The 25,748-nt window shown below is 44.1% G+C and overlaps 1 protein-coding gene and 1 long non-coding RNA gene across 2 annotated transcripts; both read right to left on the reverse strand.

Annotated features, from left to right (window-relative positions):
* Nucleotides 1-6,961: 6,961 nt before the first annotated feature.
* LOC113171883 lies at nt 6,962-10,864 on the reverse strand. The gene is made up of 4 exons (XM_026374621.1): nt 10,844-10,864; nt 7,638-8,079; nt 7,431-7,505; nt 6,962-7,329 (listed from the first exon to the last, which is right to left on the reverse strand). Exons 1-4 carry the CDS (start codon nt 10,862-10,864, stop codon nt 7,169-7,171), a joined length of 699 nt encoding a protein of 232 aa, XP_026230406.1. The 3' UTR covers nt 6,962-7,168.
* Nucleotides 10,865-15,617: 4,753 nt separating this feature from the next.
* LOC117152986 lies at nt 15,618-24,726 on the reverse strand. The gene is made up of 5 exons (XR_004463416.1): nt 24,692-24,726; nt 21,672-21,851; nt 21,154-21,579; nt 15,811-15,990; nt 15,618-15,718 (listed from the first exon to the last, which is right to left on the reverse strand). It is a non-coding gene; the product is annotated as an uncharacterized LOC117152986 (long non-coding RNA).
* Between the last annotated feature and the right edge of the window lie 1,022 nt (nt 24,727-25,748).

Below are 25,748 nucleotides of genomic sequence, written 5' to 3' on the forward strand. Positions count from 1 at the left end.
GGTGCCCCGGCCCCGACGACGAGACTTCAGAAGACGCTGAACAGCAAAGGCAGGACCCCCGCCAACAAGTCGGGCGGGAGGAGGGGGCTCGGAGGAGGGCACAAGAGCGCTGGTGACCACCGGCTTAACACGGGACACATGAAACGTGGGATGCACCCGGAGAGACTTGGGAAGCCGCAGCCGCACTGCGACCGGATTAACAACCTTCGCGATGGGAAAGGGACCCACAAAACGAGGAGCCAGCTTCTTACAGTCCACCCGAAGAGGGAGATCCTTAGTGGACAACCAGACCCGTTGCCCCACGGAGTAGGATGGCGCCCGCGACCGACGCCTGTCAGCCGTGCGTCTGTAGGCAGCGACAGTCCTCAGCAGGACACAGCGCGCTCGCCGCCATGCCAAATGACAACGCCGTACTGAAGCCGCCGCTGACGGAACCGCAGAGTCGGCATCCTGTGAAGAGAAAAGCGGTGGCTGGTAGCCATAGACCACCTGAAAAGGAGACAATCCTGTGGCAGCGGAGGGCAGGGAGTTGTGGGCGTATTCCACCCACAACAGATTCTTGGCCCACGACGAGGGTTCCCTGGCACAGAGCAGCCGAAGACCCGTCTCCAGTTCCTGATTCAGTCGCTCTGTCTGTCCATTCGATTGAGGATGGAAGCCTGAGGAGAGACTCACAGATATGCCCAACAGACGACAAAAATCACCCCAGAACTGCGCTGTGAACTGGGGTCCTCTATCTGAAACCACATCCCTCGGAAGTCCATGGATCCTGAAAACCTGGTCAGCCAGAGCCTCTGCAGTCTCCTTAGCCGATGGCAACTTGGGAAGTGCGATGAAATGTACCATTTTAGAGAAACGGTCCACCACCGTGAGCACCGTGGTCATTTTGTCCGACGGAGGAAGACCGGTAACAAAGTCCAAAGAGATGTGCGACCATGGTCGCCTAGGAACAGGCAAAGGATGAAGAAGTCCACTAGGGGGTCGACGAGGCGTCTTCGCCCGTGCGCACTCAGAACAAGCTGCCACATATTCCTTCACATCTTCTGTCATGGAGGGCCACCAAAATCTCTGCCGGAGCACGTGAAGAGTGCGGGTGATCCCTGGATGGCAGTGAAACTTTGAGGCATGGACCCAAGTCAGTACTTTAGAACGGAGGTCCTGAGGAACAAAAAGACAATTATCCGGGCAGGCAGAAGGAGCAGCCGCCCCAGCTGAGGCTCTGGAAACCAGCTTCTCGATTTGCAGCTGAGCGGCCGCCACACGAACAGAAACCGGAAGAATGTACTTCGGAGCGTCCCCATCTTGGTCCGAGGCATCATAGCGTCGGGACAGAGCATCAGCCTTGCCATTCTTGGACCCCGGACGGAAAGACAGGGTGAAGTCAAATCTCTCAAAGAATAGGGACCAGCGAGCCTGACGTGGGTTGAGACGTTTGGCTGTTTTCAGGTACTCCAGGTTCTTGTGATCGGTGAGGACGATGAACGGTGATTTGGCACCCTCAAGCCAGTGTCGCCACTCCTCTAATGCCAGCTTCACCGCCAGCAGCTCGCGGTTGCCGATGTCATAGTTCCGCTCCGCTTGGGACAGGCGGCGGGAGAAGAAGGCGCACGGATGTAGCCGGTGGTCCTCCCTCGCCCTCTGGGAGAGTACGGCTCCTACTCCACAGTCAGACGCGTCCACCTCCACCACGAACTGCAGCTCCGGGTCCGGCAGAATCAGAATAGGCGCTGTGGTAAAACGGTTCTTGAGGGTTACGAAGGCAGATTTAGCCTGAGGAGTCCACTGGAACTTTGATTTGGTGGAGGTGAGTTGGTGAAGAGGCGCCGCTATGATGCTGTAACCCTTGATGAATTTTCGGTAGAAATTGGCAAACCCGAGGAAACGCTGTAATTGCTTGCGGTTCGCAGGCTCCGGCCAGTCCAACACCGCCTGCACCTTGCTTGGATCCATCTTGATGCCCTCAGGTGAGATCAGGAAGCCCAAGAAGGAAACTGTGGACACGTGAAACTCACATTTCTCCACCTTGACAAAAAGCCGGTTCTGGAGAAGGCGCTGGAGAACTGCTCTGACATGGGCAATGTGGTCGGACTCTGACTGGGAAAAAATAAGGATGTCGTCCAGATAAACGAAAACGAAGGTGTTCAACATGTCTCCAAGCACGTCATTTATCATGTTCTGAAAAACAGCAGGAGCGTTGGTAAGTCCAAATGGCATAACGAGATACTCATAGTGGCCAGCAGGAGTGTTGAAGGCTGTTTTCCACTCGTCGCCCTCACGGATTCTGACCAGATGATACGCATTGCGCAAGTCCAGTTTAGTAAATACACGAGCTCCTTGTAATAACTCAAAAGCGGAGGAGACAAGAGGCAGTGGATACCGGTTCCTCACCGTCAGCTGATTGATTCCGCGGTAATCGATGCATGGCCGCAGACCTCTGTCTCTTTTGCCAACAAAGAAAAATCCAGCTCCGGCAGGGGAGGATGATGGTCGAATAATGCCGGCAGCCAGCGACTCTGCGATGTATTTATCCATGGCCTGCCTCTCCGGTCCAGAGAGTGAGTAGAGGCGGCCCCTAGGCGGTGTGGAACCTGGAACTAGCTCAATAGCACAGTCATATGGGCGATGAGGGGGCAGCGACGTCGCTCGGGCCTTGTCAAAAACCTCCTTCAGGTCATGATAGTGGTGGGGAACCTTGGTGAGATCCGGGGAATACTCCTTGGACCCTCCGTCCAAACGAACTGGGGAAGAGGCAGCACGCAGACACGTTGAATGACAGGCGGGGCTCCAGCTTAGGACCCGCCCTGAACTCCAATCTATGTGCGGGTTGTGAACACGAAGCCAGGGAATTCCCAACACCACCGGATGGCTAGATGCTTTAATGACCATAAACTGAATGGTCTCCTGGTGATTCCCCAGCCTCATGGGGACAGGCATAGTCTGGTGGGTAACCCGGAGCAGTATTTGATCATCTAGGGATCTGACAAGAACAGGCTGTGGGAGGGCTGTGAGGGGTACCTTGAGCTGTTGGGCCACTTTGGCTGTGATAAAATTAGCATCCGCTCCAGAATCGATAAAAACAGGAAGGTGAGCCTGGTTGGTAGAAAAACCCAGATGGACCCGTGTCTCGATCCGGTGGACAGGAGGCGAAAAAGACGAACGGCTCAGCAGAAACCTCCCTACTCCTACTGAGCCTGGGATTTTGCCGGACACCGAGCGATCCTGTGGTTCGATGCGCCACAGTAGAAACAGAGACGCTGAGTCAGGCGCCGCTCCCTCTCCTCCCTCGATAACCGAGATCGGCCAATCTGCATGGGCTCAGGGGGTGTTAGTGCCGGCCCCGACCCTGGTACAGGGTCATGAACAGTGGTAGTTGTTCTCCCCTCCGCCGACTCCAGAAAGGAAGAGGAGCCACGTTCTCTAACTCGCTCCCGGAACCGGCGATCCAGACGTGTTGCCGCTTCTATTAGCTGTTCCAAATCCAGTGGTTTAGGTTGGTGTGCCAGTGCGTCTTTCAAACGTTCATTAAGTCCGAGGTAAAAATGATCATATAGTGCTGCTGCTCCCCACTCACTGTCAGCCGCCAGGGTGCGGAACTCTATGACATAATCAATAATCGGTCTGGATCCCTGAGACAACCTGGCCAAGCTGTACATGGCCTCCACCTCCGGTCGTACTGGATCGAACATCTGGGACAAACGGTCACCCAGGGCCCGGAAGGACTGGCAACATGCCTCCCAACGGTTGTAGGCGGCCATTCCCCACAATCGGGCTCGACCCGTGAGCAACGCGAGGGTGTATGCCACCTTGACATCCTCTGAAGGGAAGGCTGAGGGCTGCAAACGAAACTGGATCTCGCACTGGGTAAGGAATGCCCGACTCTGCCCTGGTTCTCCACCATAGCGTTCAGGGGCAGGTAGTCGAGGCTCCCCGCTCTCCTGTCGTGGCGGCGGCGACGGTGGTGGTGGAGGTGGAGAGGTTACCACTGATGGGGGCTGTGGGTTGAGGAGCTGCAAAAGCTGAGTGAACTGAGAAGACAGCTGATCCACTTGGTGCGACAACTGTCTTGAGGACGTGGACATGTCCACGAGCGCCGTGTCATGCCGACGGATTAAGTCCTCAATGTCTGTGCGCCACTGAGCCTGAGGGGTTTCAGCCGGGTCCATTTGGCCAGATCGTTCTGTCACGGGTTTAATAGGACCACTAATAAGGCCGACGCAATCCACTCAGTTCAGAAGTTTATTGTCACACACAAAAAGGAGTCCAAAGAAATACCTGGAGTAATAAATGTCCTTAAACATAGAGACCAGACTTGAAGCTCCAAAAGAAAAACCACACATAATCCACAAGATAATCCAAACGAAAAACTCCGGCTTAGAACAAAAAACACACACCGGGAAAAAATGTCTCAATCCATCATCCAAAACAATAATCCATAAAACAAAGTCCTCAGCCGTGAGTACCTCAAGTCCTGAACACAAGGTTGTAATGAAGGGGAAAAAATCAGAGTTCGTTTCTTGCCTCAATCCAACTAACGATCTGGCAACAGGTCTGTGGAACACTGCAGGTAAAAAACCCTCCGGTGTACAACAGATTGCAACAGCAATCAATCAGCTTGACGAATGACAAGCTGCAGCACGGACACCACACCGCCCGGAAATGGGACTTTCAGAATAAGAGTCCGGACTGAAGGTAAGCGGTGGATCCTCACACATTCAGTTTGGAATCAAAGAAAGATTCAACATTAAAGTCTCAGTTTCATTTGAGCAGATTTTCCACAGTTTGGAGTTTCTGGAAAATTCACAGAAATACTTTTACAGTTTTTGTCAAATTTAACATCTTTGTTAATTTAAAAAATATCTGATATGATTTTGTTGTTTTCTTTGTTTTTATTTATTTTTCATGATCCCATTGTTTTTTATTTAATTAATAAAAACAAAACTATAAAATAAATATTATCCATACGGTATTATGATGGTGATGAACTGTGTGAACCTGTGCTGTAGTTTCCTGCTCTCTTCCTGTTACAAACACTGTTTGACATCTGCTCATCTGTTGGTTTTTGTTCAGGCTGCAGGAATCATTTCTCACTGTGGGAACCTCTGATCCAACATGAGCAGTAGTAGGAGGCTGAATGATCCAGTTTAACTTTCTCTATCTTCAACTCACAGTTGTTTCCTTTATTCTCAGCTGAGAAATCATCTTCCTGAGGATGATTGTAACTTTTATATGTTTTACCATTATTTCTATTAATATACAGAATTGCTTTGAATGTTTCTGTCTCTTTCTTCTGATACCACCAAACATAAGAACTACCACACTGTCCAGTTCCTTCACAGCTGAATAAGACAGTTTGTCCAACTCTCCTGGTCAATGTCAGATCATCCTGAACCAGCTGTGCTGCCATGGAAACCAGTGCTGCAGAGAAACCGAGCCATAGATGAAGGTTAGTGTGACAGTGTTGGTTAAAGGTGGACTTTGTTGGCTCCTGATTGGCTGGAAACACTCACCTGAACACAGACAGCACAGAGCAGCAGCTGGGAGGAAATGCATTTTGTGCAGTGGTGTTTCCTCTGGTGAACCTGGGGAGAAGTGGAGCTCTGATGCAGCTGAGGCCAAACAAGGACGAGCTGTGAGATCAGACGAGGGCCACGTGGTTTCTAACGGCTCCTCCGACCTCCCATCAGCCCCTGCTGCTGCTGTCTGACTGAGTCTTTAGCTCCAGTGGATCGTACTGTGGTGCTGTCATTAAAGTCAGAAACCACAGCTAACAGTGTGGAGGCTGCAGAGCACAAACCCACACGCTGCATCTGCTGCAGGAAACAAAGTGTTGATTCACTGTCAACAGTTTTTCTGAGTCCTAATAACAACTGACAACAGATTCCTATCTGCTCCACACTCATCAACTCCCCTCCATCTCTGGAGTTGGTCTGTTCGTGACCTTTTTTCCAGTGAAGCCTCCACACACACAGTGAAACACACAGTGGACTGATTATAGTACGAACACTGGAACAAAAACTACAGCAGTCGCTGGACTTGGACTTTTTCTTTACTGTTGATGTAGACGAGCTCAAACATCCACAGAAAGACACGTTGGAATTTGTCCACTTGACTTTTTAAACCTAACTTTTCATCTCAGATTCAAACTGAATATGAGACACATTAGTTCATATCAAATATTTAGCAGCTTCTAACTAATGTTTGATATTTAACTTCATTCACACATGAAATCACCTGATAACTGGATTTGAACATGTTTCTATTCATGTGTAGAAAACAGAGTCATCAACAGAGTTGTAAATGTTGGTTAATGTACAAATGAAATAATCAGCATCAACAACATGGACGCTTGTGAAAACACTCCAACCTACTTTACTGTTTAATACTGAAAGAAAACTGCAGATGTCACTGTTTGATTCCTTTTGGTTCCAACTGATGGAGAAAATCTCCACATGAAGTTTTCATTTGTCCACTTGCTTCTTTTCTAAAGTCTGTTCAACTGGACACTTCAGATGTGTTTTAAATGGAGGGTTTGAGTGGATCTGATGATACAAATGTACCTTAAAGTTTGAAGTGATTCAAATCCCAGTACAGCTTCGTTCACTCTGACGTATTTAAACCGTTTACTGTTCTATTCAAGAGTTTTACATCCAGATGGTCGTTAATGCACAAGTTTGATGATCATCACATATAAATCTGGTCCTTGTAGAAACACAGACACCTACTGAACTGTTTAAAGGAGCTCAATTGTTCCATCTCCAGTTCATCTCTGGAGCTTTCTACTTATTTTGGAGCCTTTCTATAAAGATGTAGGCACATTTCAAACTATATTAGAGAGAGTTACAACCAGAATGTTCAACAAGTGTCGACTGATTATAAGAAGCTTTATGTAATTACTTGTCCAAACAGCAAATTAAATCAATAAATAACATTATGTTATTTTAGTTTCATTTTATTTAGAAAGTCGCACTGAAAGAATCTGGAAATCGTGTCAAACTTTGTATAAAGTAAAGAATTAAGAATAAAAAACAGTAGAAATCAGTAAATATTCTTTAACATTCAAATATTTATTAGACAGCTGCTTATTCAGCAAAATATTCTCTTACTGTAAAAGTCCAACTTAAAAGAAGAAGAGTTAAAATAAGATGAGACAAAGTGCAGCAGAAAACAGTCAGTCATCATGTGAGTAGTTGCTGGATGCTCCGTTGTCTGTGAGGATCCTCAGCAGAGAGAGTCCACAGCAGTACACCAGACTCTTCACTATCAGCACTGTGTAGAGCAGACAGAGCAGCTTCACCTGGTACTGAGACTGGAGAGGATCCAGGGGAACCACTGCAACACAAAAGGATTCAAACAGAAAGCAGTCAGTGCTCTGCTCTCTCTGCAGCACAACATTGGAGCTGTCCATGCAGAGAGGCAGCAGGTGATCTTACAGTCAGCTTGCTGCAGAGCTGCCAGGTCTGCTGGCTCTCTCTCTGGAGGACAGGAGGCTGCTGGAGCTGGAAGCTCTGAAACACAAAAGGAGTCACATGTTTGGAGTAGCAGGGACAAATGGCAGTGCTCTGCTGCTCTGCTCTCTTTGACAGCGTCTCCACATGAAGCTGAATCCCTGCTGAACACAGTCACCAAACCTTCATCACCTTGTTGTGTTTGGGCCTCCACTGTCCCCCCTTCATGCTTCACCTCACAGCGGTATTTATATGTGCTGTTCTGTGGCTGATGGAGCAGCAAGATGGAGGCGCTGCGTCCCGACTCTCGGAGCTCCAGCTGCTCTCCCTCAGCAGGGCTCGACTCGTCCCATGAGCCGTCCTCCTTCTTCTTCTGGATTTTCCAGGAGAACTGGACCAGAGGAGGAAACATGTCTGAGGCCACACACAGCAGGGAGCTCTTCCCCTCCAGGTGGTCTCTGGATGCTGCTGGGTACACGCTCACCACGGGCTTCAGCACCTGCTCACCTGAAGCTTGAAGCAGCAACAAGCAGCACAGACACACATTCACACAGTCAACAGCAGCTTCCAGCACTGCAGCAAATTCAGTGGGATCCTGGAAACCACCTGGACTCTGATCCAGTAGAACTTTCTTCTATCTCCACTAGATATATTCTAGTAAACTAGTCCTCAACACAAAGTTCACTACACAGACTGGATCAGTTTTACTGATGTTAGCAAAGATCCTGTTACTGACACAGGGTCGACAAACCGTGCTCGGTAAACGACACTGGTAGAGTGCAGACCAGGAAAATGTGGGAACAAATTAAAAGCCGTAAAGCTGTGGTAAAATTGCAATTGATTGTGAATTTGTGACTTTCTTTTGCTCAGAAACATAATTTTAAGGTCACTCAGTTAAAATCACAATACAAATAAATAAATTAATAAATAAATAAATAAAAATTGGTCCTCATACAATAAATGATAACATGACATAAAAATTATATATAATGTATTTTAGTAAATGTAGTAATAAATTTGTTTTATTTTCTGTAAAATACATAGCATCATAGTCATCAGCACAAAACCAGTGTAATATACACAGTCTATTGTAACATTATAATAATTTATAATTTATCAAACACTTATCAGTGGGTTCAAATATTTTAACTATACATGTTCTACATTAATATTAAATATTTACTATACTGACTCAACATATTTTACATGTTCATACAGGATATATTAGCGGCACTGAAAATACATTCTAATGTTATTTCTATTTATCGTGCACTCAGAGCTGAAACTTTCAGATCCTAGAGTTTCTGCAGTATGTGTAATACTACATACTGGATACTACTAATGTTTTCTTCAAGGTATTTGAATCAGTTTTACTGATTATGTAAAACACATTTATCCACTGATCACAAATACTTGATCTGACATTAGAAGAGTTTCTGGAAATGTTCTGTCCAGGAAAATAATGTTAAGAAATATTGAACATTTCAGAACCAGAGTGAAAGTGAAGAATCCTGCTCATCACTAAAATTCACTTTGTCTCTAAACTGAGTCCAAAAAGTGAAGAGAGCAGGAAAATCCTCCACAATCATTGATGTGGAATTGGACTGATTTTAGGAGAGAGAAGAGAGAAAAGAAAAACAGTGTGATGATTGAGGAGAATCCAGAACCCAGTTCCAACACAGACTTTTTGGACTCTTCTAAACTCTTTGAGCTCCTGCACAAATCAAGAATTCCTTGTGGTGCAGTGAGATTTCAACATGTTTTCACATGTTGTTGAACTTTTTCATTGAAGAACGGCTGCAGAAGGAACTCTGTACTAATGAGGAAAAACTAACATGGAAAGTCTGAAGCAGCACAAACGGACTTTAAACACATTTTACACTTGTTCAATAAAACGACTGAAGACAAAGAAAGTTGATTCTTACCTGTTACATACAGTTTAGTTCCTGAACCAAAGATCCAGTCTCACAGTGACAGAGAGTGATACAAAAACCTGTCTGCTGTTGAATGTGTCAGCTGAGGTGAACGAGTGCAGATGATGAACCAGGATCAGATTTCAGCTCCATGAGGTTTTTCTCTAATGTTCAGATCAACACCACTGTTTTTGTTTTTCTTTGTTGTTCAGTTAATTATTGGATGGATTCTCAGTTAAACTGGTTCCTTCATGTTCCCCTCAGGATGAACTATAGAGATTTATTTATCCTGAGTTTCTATCTAGCGCCATGATAAGGTCAACATTTAAATGTTTCTAATACTTTAGTCCATGGGCAATACAAACTAACAACATTCCATCTTCGCTCACAAGCTGACATGTCAAAGAAGCACCCGAAATTATTTTGAAAACACAATTTTATGTGTGAAATCAAAAATCTAATTATAAACTTCCCTGTTTTTAACTGGTGATGTTGGGCAAGTTGTGTTGGGAAATGGAGTCCAGGATCAGAGTCAGCTGAGTAAGTTGAGCGAGGACAGGAGATGACTTGAGAGGAGCAAGGGAAGTTGGGTAATTCAGTCCTCGACCGACAGGATGGTGGAACAGAAGCGGACTGGAGATTATAGTGGAGAGAGGATAGACTGAAGGAGATTCAGAACCAGTAATATACATGCTGCATCCAAAAACAGTGGTCCAATCTGTACTAAAGTCAATTCTAGAAATACACAATCACAGAAAGGTAACAGAATCTGAAATCCAAAGGCAAGGTCCAAAAAAACAGAAGAGAGTCGGGTCAGGAGAAAATCTGAGGGTTTAGGCAGAGAATCGAGGTCTTGAGAGCAGGTCAAGCTGAAAACAGGTGATCAAGGAATCACAAAAGCTGAAAAGTGTCTTCAGAGACAAAGTGACACCATCTGGTGGGGAGGTGGACTGCAGACCTGCTTCTAAAGGGAGAGGGTGAGACCAGGTGAAGCTGATCAGGTAATCAGTGGCAGAGGAGACAGAGAGGGACAATAGGATCAAATCTGGGCATGACAGGAGGTGATGCTGGAGACCATGACACAAACCTGGCTACTAGATTGGCATCACAGATTTAGCCAATTAGGAGCCAGTAAATTCTGGTCCAGAAGCCGGACTGAGTGGACTGCAGCCTGGAAGCCTTGGATCAGCTGTGCAGTAGAACAGAACTTAAGTAACGAGCACTTTGGCCATAAGACTACTCACTGGAACCAGTGCAGAGATATGAACAGTGATGAGACTTGAAACATGCTGCAGCATTTAGGATCATCTGAAGAGGTTGAACTACACAAACAGGTGGATGATGGTAATTTTAGTGTTCTATGATAAATGCCAATCAAGCTCCACGGAGCTGCACAGAGAGCACATGGCCCACAAGAGGACGTCTGGCCCCTCAGGCCACCCTCATGAAGCCTGTTTCCGATTGTTTGGTTGGAAACATTCACACCACAGTCTTGCTGGAGGTCATTTTGTAGGACTCTGACAGTGTTCATCCTGTTCGTCTTTACACAAAGGAGCAGATACCGATCCTGTTGATGGATTTAGGACCTTCTTCGATCCTGTCCAGCTCTCCTGGAGTAACTGCCTGTCTCCTAGACTCTACTCTTGTGACATCCTGGAGTACTTGGACTGCCTGTTTAACCTCTGTAGGGTCCAGGTATCACCTCATGCTACCGGTACTGACACTGACCCAGACAAATAAGGAGAGAAAAAATATCAGTGTCTTGTAACACTGTGAGCTGTAAAACCATTCCTGTGTTGGGGGTCGTCTCATTGTTGCCCCTCTAGTTCACCTGTTGTTAATTTTATTAACACCACAGTAGCTGAAACACAGTAAAACCCCCTCTGATATTGAACTGATCAGATTAATATCACAGAAGTTTAACTGACTTGATGCTAAACTCTGATTAAAAGGGTTCCTTTAATTTTTTGAGCAGTCTGTCTAAGTCGACCCAGAGAAACAGAAAACACAGCTTTAATAAAAATCTGTAACTAGAAGTGCTGATATGATGAAAAGGAGTCAGATACCTCCTCCCAGATTTGCTGAACAGCTTTTACGCCCGATTTGAGGTACAGGTAAAGAATAACACGGTAGCTAAGAAATCCACCCTTCCCTCAAATGATCAGGTGCTCTGTCTCTCCACAGCCGATGTGAGGAAGACTCTACACAGAATCAACCCACTGAAGGCTGCTGGTCCTGACAATGTTCCTGGCAGGGTCCTCAGGGAATGTGTAGATCAGCTCGTGGATGTCTTCACTGACATCTTCAACATCTCCCTGAGCAGCGCCGTTGTTCCTACATGCCTCAAGTCAACGACCATCGTGCCGGTGCCGAAGACGTCTACTGTCTCCTGCCTTAACGACTACCGCCCTGTTGCACTCACACCCATCATCATGAAGTGCTTCGAGAGGCTGGTCATGAGGCACATCAAGTCCCAGCTTCCACCCTCACTGGACCCTCTGCAGTTTGCATATCGTCTAAACCACGGACGATGCCATCACCACAACTCTCCACCTGGCCCTTAGCCATCTGAACAACAAAGACACATATGTTCGAATGCTGTTCATAGACTTCAGCTCAGCATTCAACACCATCATCCCCCACCAGCTGACTGAGAAGCTGAGCTGACTGGGTCTGAACACCTCCCTCTGCAACTGGATCCTGGAATTCCTGACTGGGAGACCCCAGTCAGTCCGGATCGGGAACAGCATCTCCAGCACCACCATGCTGAGCACGGGGGCCCTCAGGGCTGTGTGCTTAGTCCACTGCTGTTCACTCTGCTGACTCACGACTGTGCAGCGATGCACAGCTCGAATCACATCATCAAGTTCGCTGATGACACGACTGTGGTGGGTCTCATCAGCAAAAACGACGAGTCAGCGTACAGAGAGGAGGTACATCAGCTCTCAGCCTGGTGCAAGGCCAACAACCTGTCTCTGAACGTTGGGAAAACTAAAGAGATGGTTGTTGACTTTAGAAGAGCAAAGAGTGACCACTCTCCACTGACCATCGATGGAGCGTCAGTGGAGATCGTCAAGAGCACCAAATTTCTTGGTGTCTGGAGGAGAACTTCACCTGGTCACTCAACACCCGCTCCATCAGCAAAAAGGCCCAGCAGCGTCTCTACTTCCTGAGGAAGCTGAGGAAAGCCCATCTGCCGCCCCCCATTTTGACTACATTTTACAGGGGGACCATTGAGAGCATCCTGAGCGGCTGCATCACTGCACCGTTTCGGATCGCAAGGCCCTACAGCGGATAGTGAGGACAGCTGAGAAGATCATTGGAGTCTCTCTCCCCTCCATCACATTTACACCACACGCTGCATCCGCAAAGCATTGTGGACGACCCCACCCACCCCTCACACCCAATCTTCACACTTCTGCCATCAGGGAAGAGGTTCCGGAGCATTCGGGCCTCACAACCAGACTTTTGAACAGTTTCTTCCCTCAAACATCAGGCTCCTCAACACACACAACAAACTGAACTGCTGCCTATTTACAAACTGTTATAATGTTTTCATGTCTTTATTTTGCACAAATCATTTCAACTTGCTGTTCTCACATAATTTCCACCATCGTTTTTACAGTACATCAGATGTACATTGTACATTTCAGCTACTGGTCGCTGCTGTTTTTGTGTCTTGTTCTGTTTCACTGTCTTCAGACGTCTGTCTTCACTTTCTCTTTGTGTTCTTACACTGTTTGCACTGGATCCACTTTATTTGTCTAGGACTACTTAGCAGTCCTCAGCTCCATGTTTGTCTTGTTGCCGTTTTATGTAGGACCATGGTTCTGGAGAAACGTTGTCTCATTTCACTATGTACTGATTTTGTGTCCCAATACTGACACTAGAGGTCAACTTAGAATCAGTGATGATGATCATTATGATGCAGAGGGATGAAAAGTGATGGTTGGACCATTTCCTGAAGTAATTATTTTATCATTGAACTTCTCTGTGATTCAATTCAATTCAATTCAATTCAATTTTATTTGTATAGCGCCAATTTACAACAGAAGTTATCTCAAGGCACTTTACAGTGTAAGGTTTAAGACCTTACAGAAAATATTTATAGAAAAAATTATATAGGAAACCCAACAATCCCATTTGAGCAAGTTTTAGGCAACAGTGGAGCAGAACCAGGCTCATAGTGGGCGGCCATCTGCCTCGACCGATTGGGGTGAGTGGAAAGAGAAGAGAGAAAAGAACAACAAGCAACAAGAACATTGGGCAGATGAACTGGATTCTGGAGATGTACAGCTCCAGGCCAAGGATACCTGCAGAAAAGTACAGAGAGAGGGAGACAGAGAGGAGGAAACACAACTACAGGAGAGAGAAGACACAAAGTTAATGACATGAATGCAGGAATAAAACTAAAGTTTAATGAAAGATTGTTCTGAATCAGAAATGATCATGAACCCGAGAACTTACAAAAGTGTTTTCTGATCTGATTCACTGATCAGCAGGATGACACAAGTTGTTGAAGTCGTCCGAACCTGAACACTGGTCGACAAATAACTGATCTGATCATTAAAGGTTTGATTTGTTAGTTAGCTTTATTATTTAGTTTTATTCTTGTTTCTTTATTTAAGAACAAGGGTGACAGGCAGAACTGCAGCAACTATAGAGGAATAAAGTTGATGAGCCAGGCTTAGGAAGACAGTGGAGATTTGTGAGCAGCAGTATGGTCTCATGCCCCGTAAGAGCACCACTGATGCTGTTTTTGCTTTGAGAATGTTGATGGAAAAGTACAGAGATGGTCAGAAGGAGCTGCATTGTGTCTTTGTAGATTTAGAGAAGGCGTATGACAGGGTGCCGAGGGAGGAGCTGTGGTACTGTATGAGGTCGTCGGGAGTGGCAGAGAAGTACGTCAGACTAGTTCAGGACATGTATGAGAGAAGTATGACGGTGGTGAGATGTGCTGTAGGTCAGACAGAGGAGTTCAAGGTGGAGGTGGGACTACACCAAGGATCAGCTTTGAGTCCCTTCTTGTTTGCTATGTTGATGGACAGGCTGACAGATGAGGTCAGACAGGAATCTCCCTGGACAATGATGTTTGCGGATGACATTGTAATTTGCAGTGAGAGTAGAGAGCAGGTAGAGGAACAGCTGGAGAGGTGGAGGTTTGCTCTGGAAAGAAGAGGCATTAAAGGTCAGTCGTAGTAAGACAGAATATATGTGTCTGAACGAGAGGGATCAAGGTAGAAGCGTTAGGTTACAGGGGGTGAGGTGAAGAAGGTGCAGGAGTTTAAGTACTTGGGGTCAACAGTTCAGTGTGATGGAGAGTGTGGAAAAGAGGTGAAGAGGCGAGTGCAGGCAGGTTGGAGCGGGTGGAGGAAAGTGTCAGGAGTGTTGTGTGACAAAAGAGTGTCAGCAAGACTCAAAGGAAAGGTGTACAAGACAGTGGTGAGACCAGCTCTGCTCTATGGGTTAGAGACGGTAGCAGTGAGAAAGAGACAAGGGGCTGAGATGGAGGTAGCAGAGATGAAGATGTTGAGGTTCTCCTTAGGAGTGACCAGGTTAGACAGAATAAGGAACGAGTACATCAGAGGGACGGCTCACGTTGCCTGAGTTAGCGACAAAGTCAGAGAGGCCAGACTGAGATGGTTCGGACATGTTCAGAGGAGGGATAGTGAGTATATTGGTAGAAGGATGTTGGAGATGGAGCTGCCAGGCAGGAGGGCAAGAGGACGACCAAGGAGGAGATATATGGATGTCTTAACAGAGGACATGAGGTTGGCTAGTGTTAGGGTAGAAGATGCCCATGATAGAGTTAGGTGGAGAAGGATGATTCGCTGTGGCGACCCCTGATGGGAAAAGCCGAAAGAGAAGAAGAAGATTGTTGTTTCTTTATCTTCAGGAAATAAATATTTAAATCACTGAAAACTGTTGACCTCTGTGAACCTGTGCTGTAGTTTCCTGCTCTCTTCCTGTTACAAACACTGTTTGACATCTGTTCATCTGTTGGTTTTTGTTCAGGCTGCAGGAATCATTTCTCACTGTGGGAACCTGACTTATAACAGAAGCAGTAGTAGGAGGCTGAATGATCGACTTTAACTTTCTTTATCTCCAACTCCCAGCCGTTTCCATAATTCACAGATGAGAAATCATCTTTCTGAGGATGATTGTAACCTTTATATATGTAACCACTACTCGTAGTAATACGCAGAATCAGTTTAAATGTTTCTGTCTCTTTCTTCTGTAACCAGACAACGTACTGATCACACTGGTCAGTTCGTCCACAGCTGAATGAGACAGTTTGTCCAACTCTCCTGGTCAATGTCAGATCATCCTGAACCAGCTCTGCTGCCATGGAAACCAGTGCTGCAGAGAAACCGAGCCATAGATGAAGGTTAGTGTGACAGTGTTGGTTAAAGGTGGACTTTGTTGGCTCCTGATTGGCTGGAAACACTCACCTGAACACAGACAGCACAGAGCAGCAGCTGGGAGGAAAAGCATTTTGTGCAGTGGTGTTTCCTCTGGTGAACCTGGGGAGAAGTGGAGCTCTGATGCAGCTGAGGCCAAACAAGGACGAGCTGTGAGATCAGACGAGGGCCACGTGGTTTCTAACGGCTCCTCAGACCTCCCATCAGCCCCTGCTGCTGCTGATTGACAGCTCAGCTGAAGCTGTTGTGTGGTTTGTTGCACAGTTTGAAGTTTTCAATTAAAAATAAAGTAAAATCTTTGAACTACATCAGTTTTGTCAAACTTATTCAAAAATTAGTCCAAGATGTTTGGTGTCTTTTGACATTTGGTCAAACACCAACAAACCTGCATCAAAACATTTTCTTGCTGTACTTTCTAGAAATGAGTGACCACATGAACGATTAGATCCTAATTATATCTGCAGTATTTAATGGCAGGATAATTAAAATGATGCAGGATATTTACAGAAGAACAGTGAATCATTGTAAAATACATTAATTAAGAGGACTAACAGCTGAACCAACACATATTTCTCCACTTTTATTCTCCATAATATCATGTTCAAACTTAGTTTTACTGATGTGAAGAACAACTAACATCTGTCCTTTAATTTCATTTCTCTCACAGAATAACAACAACCTTCCTGGAATCATTCTCTAAACACGATGATTGTACCCGTCATTGTTTGATTCAAGTGACAAACCCCAGATAACAGTGTGGTAGCTGCAGAACAGAAAACCTCACAGCCTGTCTGCTGCAGGAAATGAAGCGATGATTCACAGTCAACAGTTTTAGAAGTTCTATTAACCACTGAGGACAGATTCACATCTGCTGCTGTTCACACTCTGCTCCATCTCTGGAGTTTTTCCACTGAACCCTGCACACACACAGAGTTAAACTGCATTCAGTGATCCACAAAGATGACCCACCTGAAGGTCACATGCTCACACATTGAAATGATGATTTGTAGTTTAACTGATCAAAGGTTCTCACTGACACAGAGTCGGTCATTATCCTCCAAAATAATAATCAACACACAACATGGACGATTGTTACTTTTAAAAACTGCAGATGTCACTGTTGGATGAGAATTTACAACCATTGTAGAAAACATTCATTGAAAAACACGTTTGAACTTGTTCACTTACTGACACTGTAAAATTACTGGAACTGTGTCATTTTAAACATTTGTTAAAATAGGTTTAAAGTGTAAATGATGACAAACTGTAGGTAACATTTTACATTACCTGTAAATAATTAACCAGAATAACTTTATTCACAGTTCCTGCAACTTGGAAATAATATAAAAAGCAAAAGTAAAAATACATGAACTTTAAACACGTCCAACTTGCCTAAACAGTTTATTGTAGTAGATAGAAAATCCTTTATTTACACTTAGTCACAATCGATATTCTGTATTATGTGTATTCATCATGTTGAGAAAGTATCTGACCTGTTCATTAAAACAATTAACTAATATTTCTGAAAACGGATCAAAGTAATCGATGAGATGAAGTGATGAGATGTGGTGGTGAGAAAAGTGCAGCAGAAAACAGTCAGTCATCATGTGAGTAGTTGCTGGATGCTCCGTTGTCTGTGAGGATCCTCAGCAGAGAGAGTCCACAGCAGTACACCAGACTCTTCACTATCAGCACTGTGTAGAGCAGACAGAGCAGCTTCACCTGGTACTGAGACTGGAGAGGATCCAGGGGAACCACTGCAACACAAAAGGATTCAAACAGAAAGCAGTCAGTGCTCTGCTCTCTCTGCAGCACAACATTGGAGCTGTCCATGCAGAGAGGCAGCAGGTGATCTTACAGTCAGCTTGCTGCAGAGCTGCCAGGTCTGCTGGCTCTCTCTCTGGAGGACAGGAGGCTGCTGGAGCTGGAAGCTCTGAAACACAAAAGGAGTCACATGTTTGGAGTAGCAGGGACAAATGGCAGTGCTCTGCTGCTCTGCTCTCTTTGACAGCGTCTCCACATGAAGCTGAATCCCTGCTGAACACAGTCACCAAACCTTCATCACCTTGTTGTGTTTGGGCCTCCACTGTCCCCCCTTCATGCTTCACCTCACAGCGGTATTTATATGTGCTGTTCTGTGGCTGATGGAGCAGCAAGATGGAGGCGCTGCGTCCCGACTCTCGGAGCTCCAGCTGCTCTCCTTCATCAGACGGCAGCTCTTCCAGACGACCATTCTCCTTTCGTCTTTTCCAGGAGAACTGGACCAGAGGAGGAAACATGTCTGAGGCCACACACAGCAGGGAGCTCTTCCCCTCCAGGTGGTCTCTGGATGCTGCTGGGTACACGCTCACCACGGGCTTCAGCACCTGCTCACCTGAAGCTTGAAGCAGCAACAAGCAGCACAGACACACATTCACACAGTCAACAGCAGCTTCCAGCACTGCAGCAAATTCAGTGGGATCCTGGAAACCACCTGGACTCTGATCCAGTAGAACTTTCTTCTATCTCCACTAGATATATTCTAGTAAACTAGTCCTCAACACAAAGTTCACTACACAGACTGGATCAGTTTTACTGATGTTAGCAAAGATCCTGTTACTGACACAGGGTCGACAAACCGTGCTCGGTAAACAACACTGGTAGAGTGCAGACCAGGAAAATGTGGCAACAAAACAACAACAGCTGTTTAAAAATTGATTGATTTGAGAATTAATTTGTGACTTTTATTTGAATAGAAACATGATTTTAAGAAAAAACTGTTAATATCACAATACAACTAATAAGTTTAAATAAATAAATAAAATGTACCTGTTTGTTCTAAAGTAATTTTAAATATATTTCACTTTGTTATTATTTGTAATTATTTATGTAACCAACATAAATTAATATACACAAAACCTAATTTTATGTATATAATATAATATATATTCTAATATTAAATCATTCTATGTTGAAATGTATTTTACTATATGTATTTATACACTTTTCTTATTTTCTATATAATACTTCATCATCAACATAAACCCAATGTATTAAATACAGTCTATTGTAACGTTATAATAACTTATAATTTTTAAAACACTTTTTAAATCACTTTGTTATAAAACTTTTAGCCAAAAATCTTCTCTATTTAAGTTTTTTGCCTTACATTTAAAATATGACATTAAAATCTTACATTAATAATCACAGTAGATTTCTGTCCAACTCTGATTTAACATATTTTACATGTTCATACAGGATATATTAGCTGCACTGAAAATACATTCTACATTCTAATGTTATTTCTATTTATCGTGCACTCAGAGCTGAAACTTTCAGATCCTAGAGTTTCTGCAGTATGTGTAATACTACATACTGGATACTACTAATGTTTTCTTCAAGGTATTTGAATCAGTTTTACTGATTATGTAAAACACATTTATCCACTGATCACAAATACTTGATCTGACATTAGAAGAGTTTCTGGAAATTTTCTGTCCAGGAAAATAATGTTAAGAAATATTGAACATTTCAGAATCCGAGTGAAAGTGAAGAATCCTGCTCATCACTAAAATTCACTTTGTCTCTAAACTGAGTCCAAAAAGTGAAGAGAGCAGGAAAATCCTCCACAATCATTGATGTGGAATTGGACTGATTTTAGGAGAGAGAAGAGAGAAAAGAAAAACAGTGTGATGATTGAGGAGAATCCAGAACCCAGTTCCAACACAGACTTTTTGGACTCTTCTAAACTCTTTGAGCTCCTGCACACATCAAGAATTCCTTGTGGTGCAGTGAGATTTCAACATGTTTTCACATGTTGTTGAACTTTTTCATTGAAGAACGGCTGCAGAAGGAACTCTGTACTAATGAGGAAAAACTAACATGGAAAGTCTGAAGCAGCACAAACGGACTTTAAACACATTTTACACTTGTTCAATAAAACGACTGAAGACAAAGAAAGTTGATTCTTACCTGTTACATACAGTTTAGTTCCTGAACCAAAGATCTCCCACAGTGACAGAGAGTGATACAAAAACCTGTTCTGCTGTTGAATGTGTCAGCTGAGGTGAACGAGTGCAGATGATGAACCAGGATCAGATTTCAGCTCCATGAGGTTTTTCTCTAATGTTCAGATCAACACCACTGTTTTTGTTTTTCTCTATTGTTCAGTTAATTATTGGATGGATTCTCAGTTAAACTGGTTCATTCATGTTCCCCTCAGGATGAACCGTAGAATTGTATTCATCCTGAGTTTTTTTCTAGCGCCATCTTAAGGTCAACATTTGATTGTTTTTAGTATTTTAGTTTATGAGCCTTCTATGAAGGCGTCAGAAAAGCTGATAAGAGTCTTCAGAGACAAGGTGACACAATCTTGTGGGGAGGTGGACTGCAGACCTGCTTCTAAAGGGAGAGGGTCATACCAGGTGAAGCTGATCAGATAATCAATGGCAGAGGAGACAGAGAGGGACAATAGGATCAAATCTGGGCATGACAGGAGGTGATGCTGAGACCATGACACAAATCTGGCTCCTAGATTGGCATCACAGATCGAGCCAATTAGGAGCAAGTAAATTCTGGTACAGAAGCCGGACTGGGTGGACTGCAGCCTGGAAGCCTTGGATCAGCTGCGCAGTAGAACAGAACCGTCACAATTAAGGAGGGGGACGAGGCAGGAATGCGATAAAGACAGGATTTATTGGATAAACTACAAAAACAGGGAAACTAAGGAGGGTGTCAACCGACACTACAAAACAGGCAGGGAAACACGGATACAAAAGTGAAAGTCAACAGGCAGCTGCCATCATTCCCATTGCATCAAGGAGTGACCTTTAGCATTGGTATTTAAACTCCCAGTGGGAAGAGTCATAATGTGAAGAGAATGAGAATGAGTTGAGAGAACTGGGGAGCAGTAAGTACGAGCACAGTAAACCTCAGGGTGAATAAAGACAAACTCAGAACAGTCCCTGGTCCAAAGTCCATATTCTTCAACCCTTAAACACAGTTCAGGTTAAATTTGTTCTTTTGGAAGAAAACTCTGACTACAGCCCCTCTAATGACAAACAAGCAGGAGGAACTTGGAAAGGCCCTCATGTCCAAAAGCGACACCACCTTCCCTGAACAGTAGCTTCAGCCTCACTTGTAAAGGCAGCACAGTGATCTGAGTCTGGTCCCAGTCAGCAAGTGTCACAAGAATCCAACACGAGGGGACAGAAGAGAAGGAGATGCAACACAAGTTGTTGAAGTCGTCTGAACCTGAACACTGGTCGACAAATAACTGATCTGATCATTAAAGGTTTGATTTGTTAGTTAACTTCATTATTTAGTTTTATTGTTGTTTCTTCATCAACAGGATATAAATATTGAAATCACTGAAAACTGTTGAACTCTGTGAACCTGTGCTGTAGTTTCCTGCTCTCTTCCTGTTACAAACACTGTTTGACATCTGTTCATCTGTTGGTTTTTGTTCAGGCTGCAGGAATCATTTCTCACTGTGGGAACCTGACTTATAACAGGAGCAGTAGTAGGAGGCTGAATGATCGAGTTTAACTTTCTCTATCTTCAACTCCCAGCCCTTTCCTTTATTCACAGATGTGAAATCATCTTCCTGAGGATGATTGTAACCTTTATTTATTTTACCATCACTCCTAGCAATACGCAGAATCATTTGAAATGTTTCTGCCTCTTTCTTCTGGTACCAGTAAACAGAACTACCACGACTACACTGGTCAGTTCGTCCACAGCTGAATGAGACAGTTTGTCCAACTCTCCTGGTCAATGTCAGATCATCCTGAACCAGCTCTGCTGCCATGGAAACCAGTGCTGCAGAGAAACCGAGCCATAGATGAAGGTTAGTGTGACAGTGTTGGTTAAAGGTGGACTTTGTTGGCTCCTGATTGGCTGGAAACACTCACCTGAACACAGACAGCACAGAGCAGCAGCTGGGAGGAAAAGCATTTTGTGCAGTGGTGTTTCCTCTGGTGAACCTGGGGAGAAGTGGAGCTCTGATGCAGCTGAGGCCAAACAAGGACGAGCTGTGAGATCAGACGAGGGCCACGTGGTTTCTAACGGCTCCTCAGACCTCCCATCAGCCCCTGCTGCTGCTGATTGACAGCTCAGCTGAAGCTGTTGTGTGGTTTGTTGCACAGTTTGAAGTTTTCAAAGAAAGAATCTCTCCCACCCTCAACACCAGAGGTGCCCAACATGTTGATCTTGATCTACTGATCGATTACAGAAGTACAGAATGGGAGGAGGAGCTGATTTTTAAAATGTCATATTCTAAGTTTGTTTGCCTCATCTGTCAGTCCACTGCTATTCTGAAGAAGTGAAATGTGGAACAGCGTTTTCGGACAAAAACTATGACACCGACTTCCCTCGGAAAAGCGAGCTGACAAAGAGAAAGGTGAAGGAACTAAAATCTCAGTTGTCCTGTTGTCATTTTTCTCACAGCTGACCACAAAGCGAGTCAACCTTTTCCCACATGAAGATTATTATAAGATCCAAATACCGTTCCATTTTGACTGATGATCATACATGAAGTGTTCTTGGTTGTATGTTTTGAGTCGTTGTCATGCTGACAGAGCCATCATCAACTCTTCTTCAGGCTTAGAGAAGAGGTTCTCATCCAAGATTTTTCAATACATGGCTCCGACCATTGGGCCCATCAACCTACAGTGTTGGCCAGAACCTTTAGCAGAGAAACAGGCCCAAAACATAATGTTTCCCCCTCTATACTTGACTGTAGAGATGGTGTTCTTAGGGTTATAGTCAGAACTATTCTTCCTCCAAACATGTCGAGTCGTGGTGATGTCAAAGAGCTCAGTTTCAGTCTCATCTGACCACAGCACTTTCTCCCAGTCCATCGCTGAATCATTTAGAAGTTCATTGACAAACTTCAGACAAGGCTGTAGACGAACCTTCTTGAGGAGGGGACCTTACAGAGACAGCAGGATTTCAATCCATGGCAAAGCATTAATTTACCACATGAGCACATACAGTCTGTAGGAGCCAGAATTAACGTTGGTTGGTAGAAGATCAAATACTTATTTTACTTAAAAATAACATTTGTTTCCTTTGGTTGATTTTCTCTCTATATCCATTAGAATAAACCTATGAAAACATGAAGATTTAGATGAATTGTTTAGTGAAACAGAATGATGGCAGCAAGAACGACCCTGTTTACAATCCACTGGTTTCTGAGTGGACTTTGCATGTTCTCCCTGAGTACTCCAGCTTCCTCGTACCCCCAAAGACATGCATGTTAGGTTACCTAGGTGTAAACCTGAGTCTGGAAGTTTGTCTCTCCATAAGTTGGACTGGGGACCTGTCCAGGTAGGTGGATGGAATTTAGGAGTATCTATGGGGTAGAAGCAGTCACTGTACAAGTGAGTTTTGACAAATGAATCTACAGCTTTTGTACATAAGAGTCCATCCATGTCGTGTATGGTATGAACTCGTAACTACTATGAATTGTTTCTCTGATAGTTATGATTTTGTAAGTAAAGAAATTCATGAAGTCATTGCTGCTGAGAGTTAAGGGGATACTAGCCTCAACAGAGCTATGACTCTTTGTCAAACCTGGGGTTGTTCTAATTTTCTTCTATTAATGAGGAGTAATATGTGCTTCTACCTTTACAGATGACTTCTTTATATATTATCAAACTATCTTTCCAGACAATATTAATCTAAATTGGTGGAACGCCACCTCCTTTCCAACTTACGTGATCTCTGCTTTAAGCTACAGATTTGTGAATTGTACCATGGAGCTAACTTCCTCTGACTCACTAGTTTCTTTTTCAGAGGAGCAACAGTATCAAGTATTGTTCCAAGTGAAGCACCAGTACTATTAACAAGATAGTCCAATTGTGCTGGAGTAACGTTGAAATAACTGCCTTCCTCTGTGTTGGTACATGGCTCTGAAATAAAAGATGGAATCAGTTCCTTAAATTTGTCGACAGCATTTTCACATAAACATCTACTGTAGAGAATCTTATCTGTAGGTTTAGTAAAGTCTGGTACTGTAAATTCAAATGTAATTAAGAAATGGTCAGATAAAAGAGGCTAATGGTGAATTAAATGTAGTGTTGAGGCAGTTATCATCAACATCTACATGGATATTAAAGTCACCCACTATAATGACTTTTTCTGCACTAAGAACTAAATCAGATAGAAACTCTGAGAATTCAGTTAAAAACTCAGAGTAAGGGACAGGAGGACGGTACACAATAACAAACAGGACTGGTTTTTTAATTTTTATGGACAGAGGGGAGACCACACCTGAGTACTAGAATAATATATTTTACAGAACACTTTAGAAAAACAAAGAAAAGAACAAACCAATCGGAGTAGAAGTCCTGGGGAGAGAGAGACTGGTTGACTGCCACCAGTTTTATACTGCAGTCAGACCAGGTGAGCTGAATCTCACTGATGACCCAACTCCACCCACCAGACTTCTGCCAAGAGAAAGGTCTGTAAAGGCAAAGGGTCGTCACAAGTCCAGAGGTCAAAGATTCCTGCTGGTCCTCACAGTGATAGTCAGACAAACACAGAGTTTGTGTGGACTGAAGATAGAGTCCAGGACACGAGGACTTGGACAGTTTTTGTCCTTCAGGCTCTGAACTTCAGCTCATTCAGTTTGGAATCAAAGAAAGATTCAACATTAAAGTCTCAGTTTCATTTGAGCAGGTTTATATCAGTGGACAAAGAACCAGAGTGTCCTGGTAGCTGAACGGTCAGAGTCTCTGCAGCAGAACTGGAACGTCCACGGTCGGACTGGGAGAGTTTTACTGAACATTTAAAAGAAGAAAAGAAGTTTTTTTAAACTTTAAGAACTTAACTTAAAATGTGTTTAAATCTAAAACAATTTATTAATTGTTTGTTTTTTACAGAAACAAATGTTAATTTTAATTCTGTGATGTAGGTGAACTGTGTGAACCTGTGCTGTAGTTTCCTGCTCTCTTCCTGTTACAAACACTGTTTGACATCTGTTCATCAGTTGGTTTTTGTTCAGGCTGCAGGAATCATTTCTCACTGTGGGAACCACTGATCCAACATGAGCAGTAGTAGGAGGCTGAATGATCCAGTTTAACTTTCTTTATCTTTAACTCACAGCCGTTTCTTTTATTTTCAGATGTGAAATCATCTTTCTGAGGATGAGAACTATAACTTTTATCTACGTTACCATTTCTCCTATCAATATCAAGAATCAATCTGAATGTTTCTGTCTCTGTCTTCTGGTACCAGAAAACATAATCACCATCACACTGTCCAGTTCGTTCACAGCTGAATGAGAGAGTTTGTCCAACTCTCCTGGTCAATGTCAGATCATCCTGAACCAGCTCTGCTGCCATGGAAACCAGTGCTGCAGAGAAACCGAGCCATAGATGAAGGTTAGTGTGACAGTGTTGGTTAAAGGTGGACTTTGTTGGCTCCTGATTGGCTGGAAACACTCACCTGAACACAGACAGCACAGAGCAGCAGCTGGGAGGAAAAGCATTTTGTGCAGTGGTGTTTCCTCTGGTGAACCTGGGGAGAAGTGGAGCTCTGATGCAGCTGAGGCCAAACAAGGACGAGCTGTGAGATCAGACGAGGGCCACGTGGTTTCTAACGGCTCCTCCGACCTCCCATCAGCCCCTGCTGCTGCTGTCTGACTGAGTCTTTAGCTCCAGTGGATCGTACTGTGGTGCTGTCATTAAAGTCAGAAACCACAGCTAACAGTGTGGAGGCTGCAGAGCACAAACCCACACGCTGCATCTGCTGCAGGAAACAAAGTGTTGATTCACTGTCAACAGTTTTTCTGAGTCCTAATAACAACTGACAACAGATTCCTGTCTGCTCCACACTCATCAACTCCAATTTTAAATATATTTCACCTTGTTAATATTGTTTGTAATTATTTATTTAACCATCATAAAGTAATATACATTAATTTAATACTTTATTGTTTTCACCATATAGTTTTAATACTTTTATATTATAATCTTATTCTAATA

This window comes from Anabas testudineus, chromosome 17 (assembly GCF_900324465.2).
Source record: "Anabas testudineus chromosome 17, fAnaTes1.2, whole genome shotgun sequence".
NCBI classification, from domain to species: Eukaryota; Metazoa; Chordata; class Actinopteri; order Anabantiformes; family Anabantidae; genus Anabas; species Anabas testudineus.

Excerpts from the sequence above, each read along its gene's own strand:
- LOC113171883 (XM_026374621.1), bottom strand. The coding sequence starts at position 10,864 with ATGACCTCCAGCAAGACTGTG. Across the intron at positions 7,506-7,637 it reads GGAGGCCCAAACACAACAAG|AGCTTCCAGCTCCAGCAGCC; the intron begins GTGATGAAGGTT and ends TTTGTGTTTCAG. Across the intron at positions 7,330-7,430 it reads AGCTCTGCAGCAAGCTGACT|TGGTTCCCCTGGATCCTCTC; the intron begins GTAAGATCACCT and ends TTTGTGTTGCAG.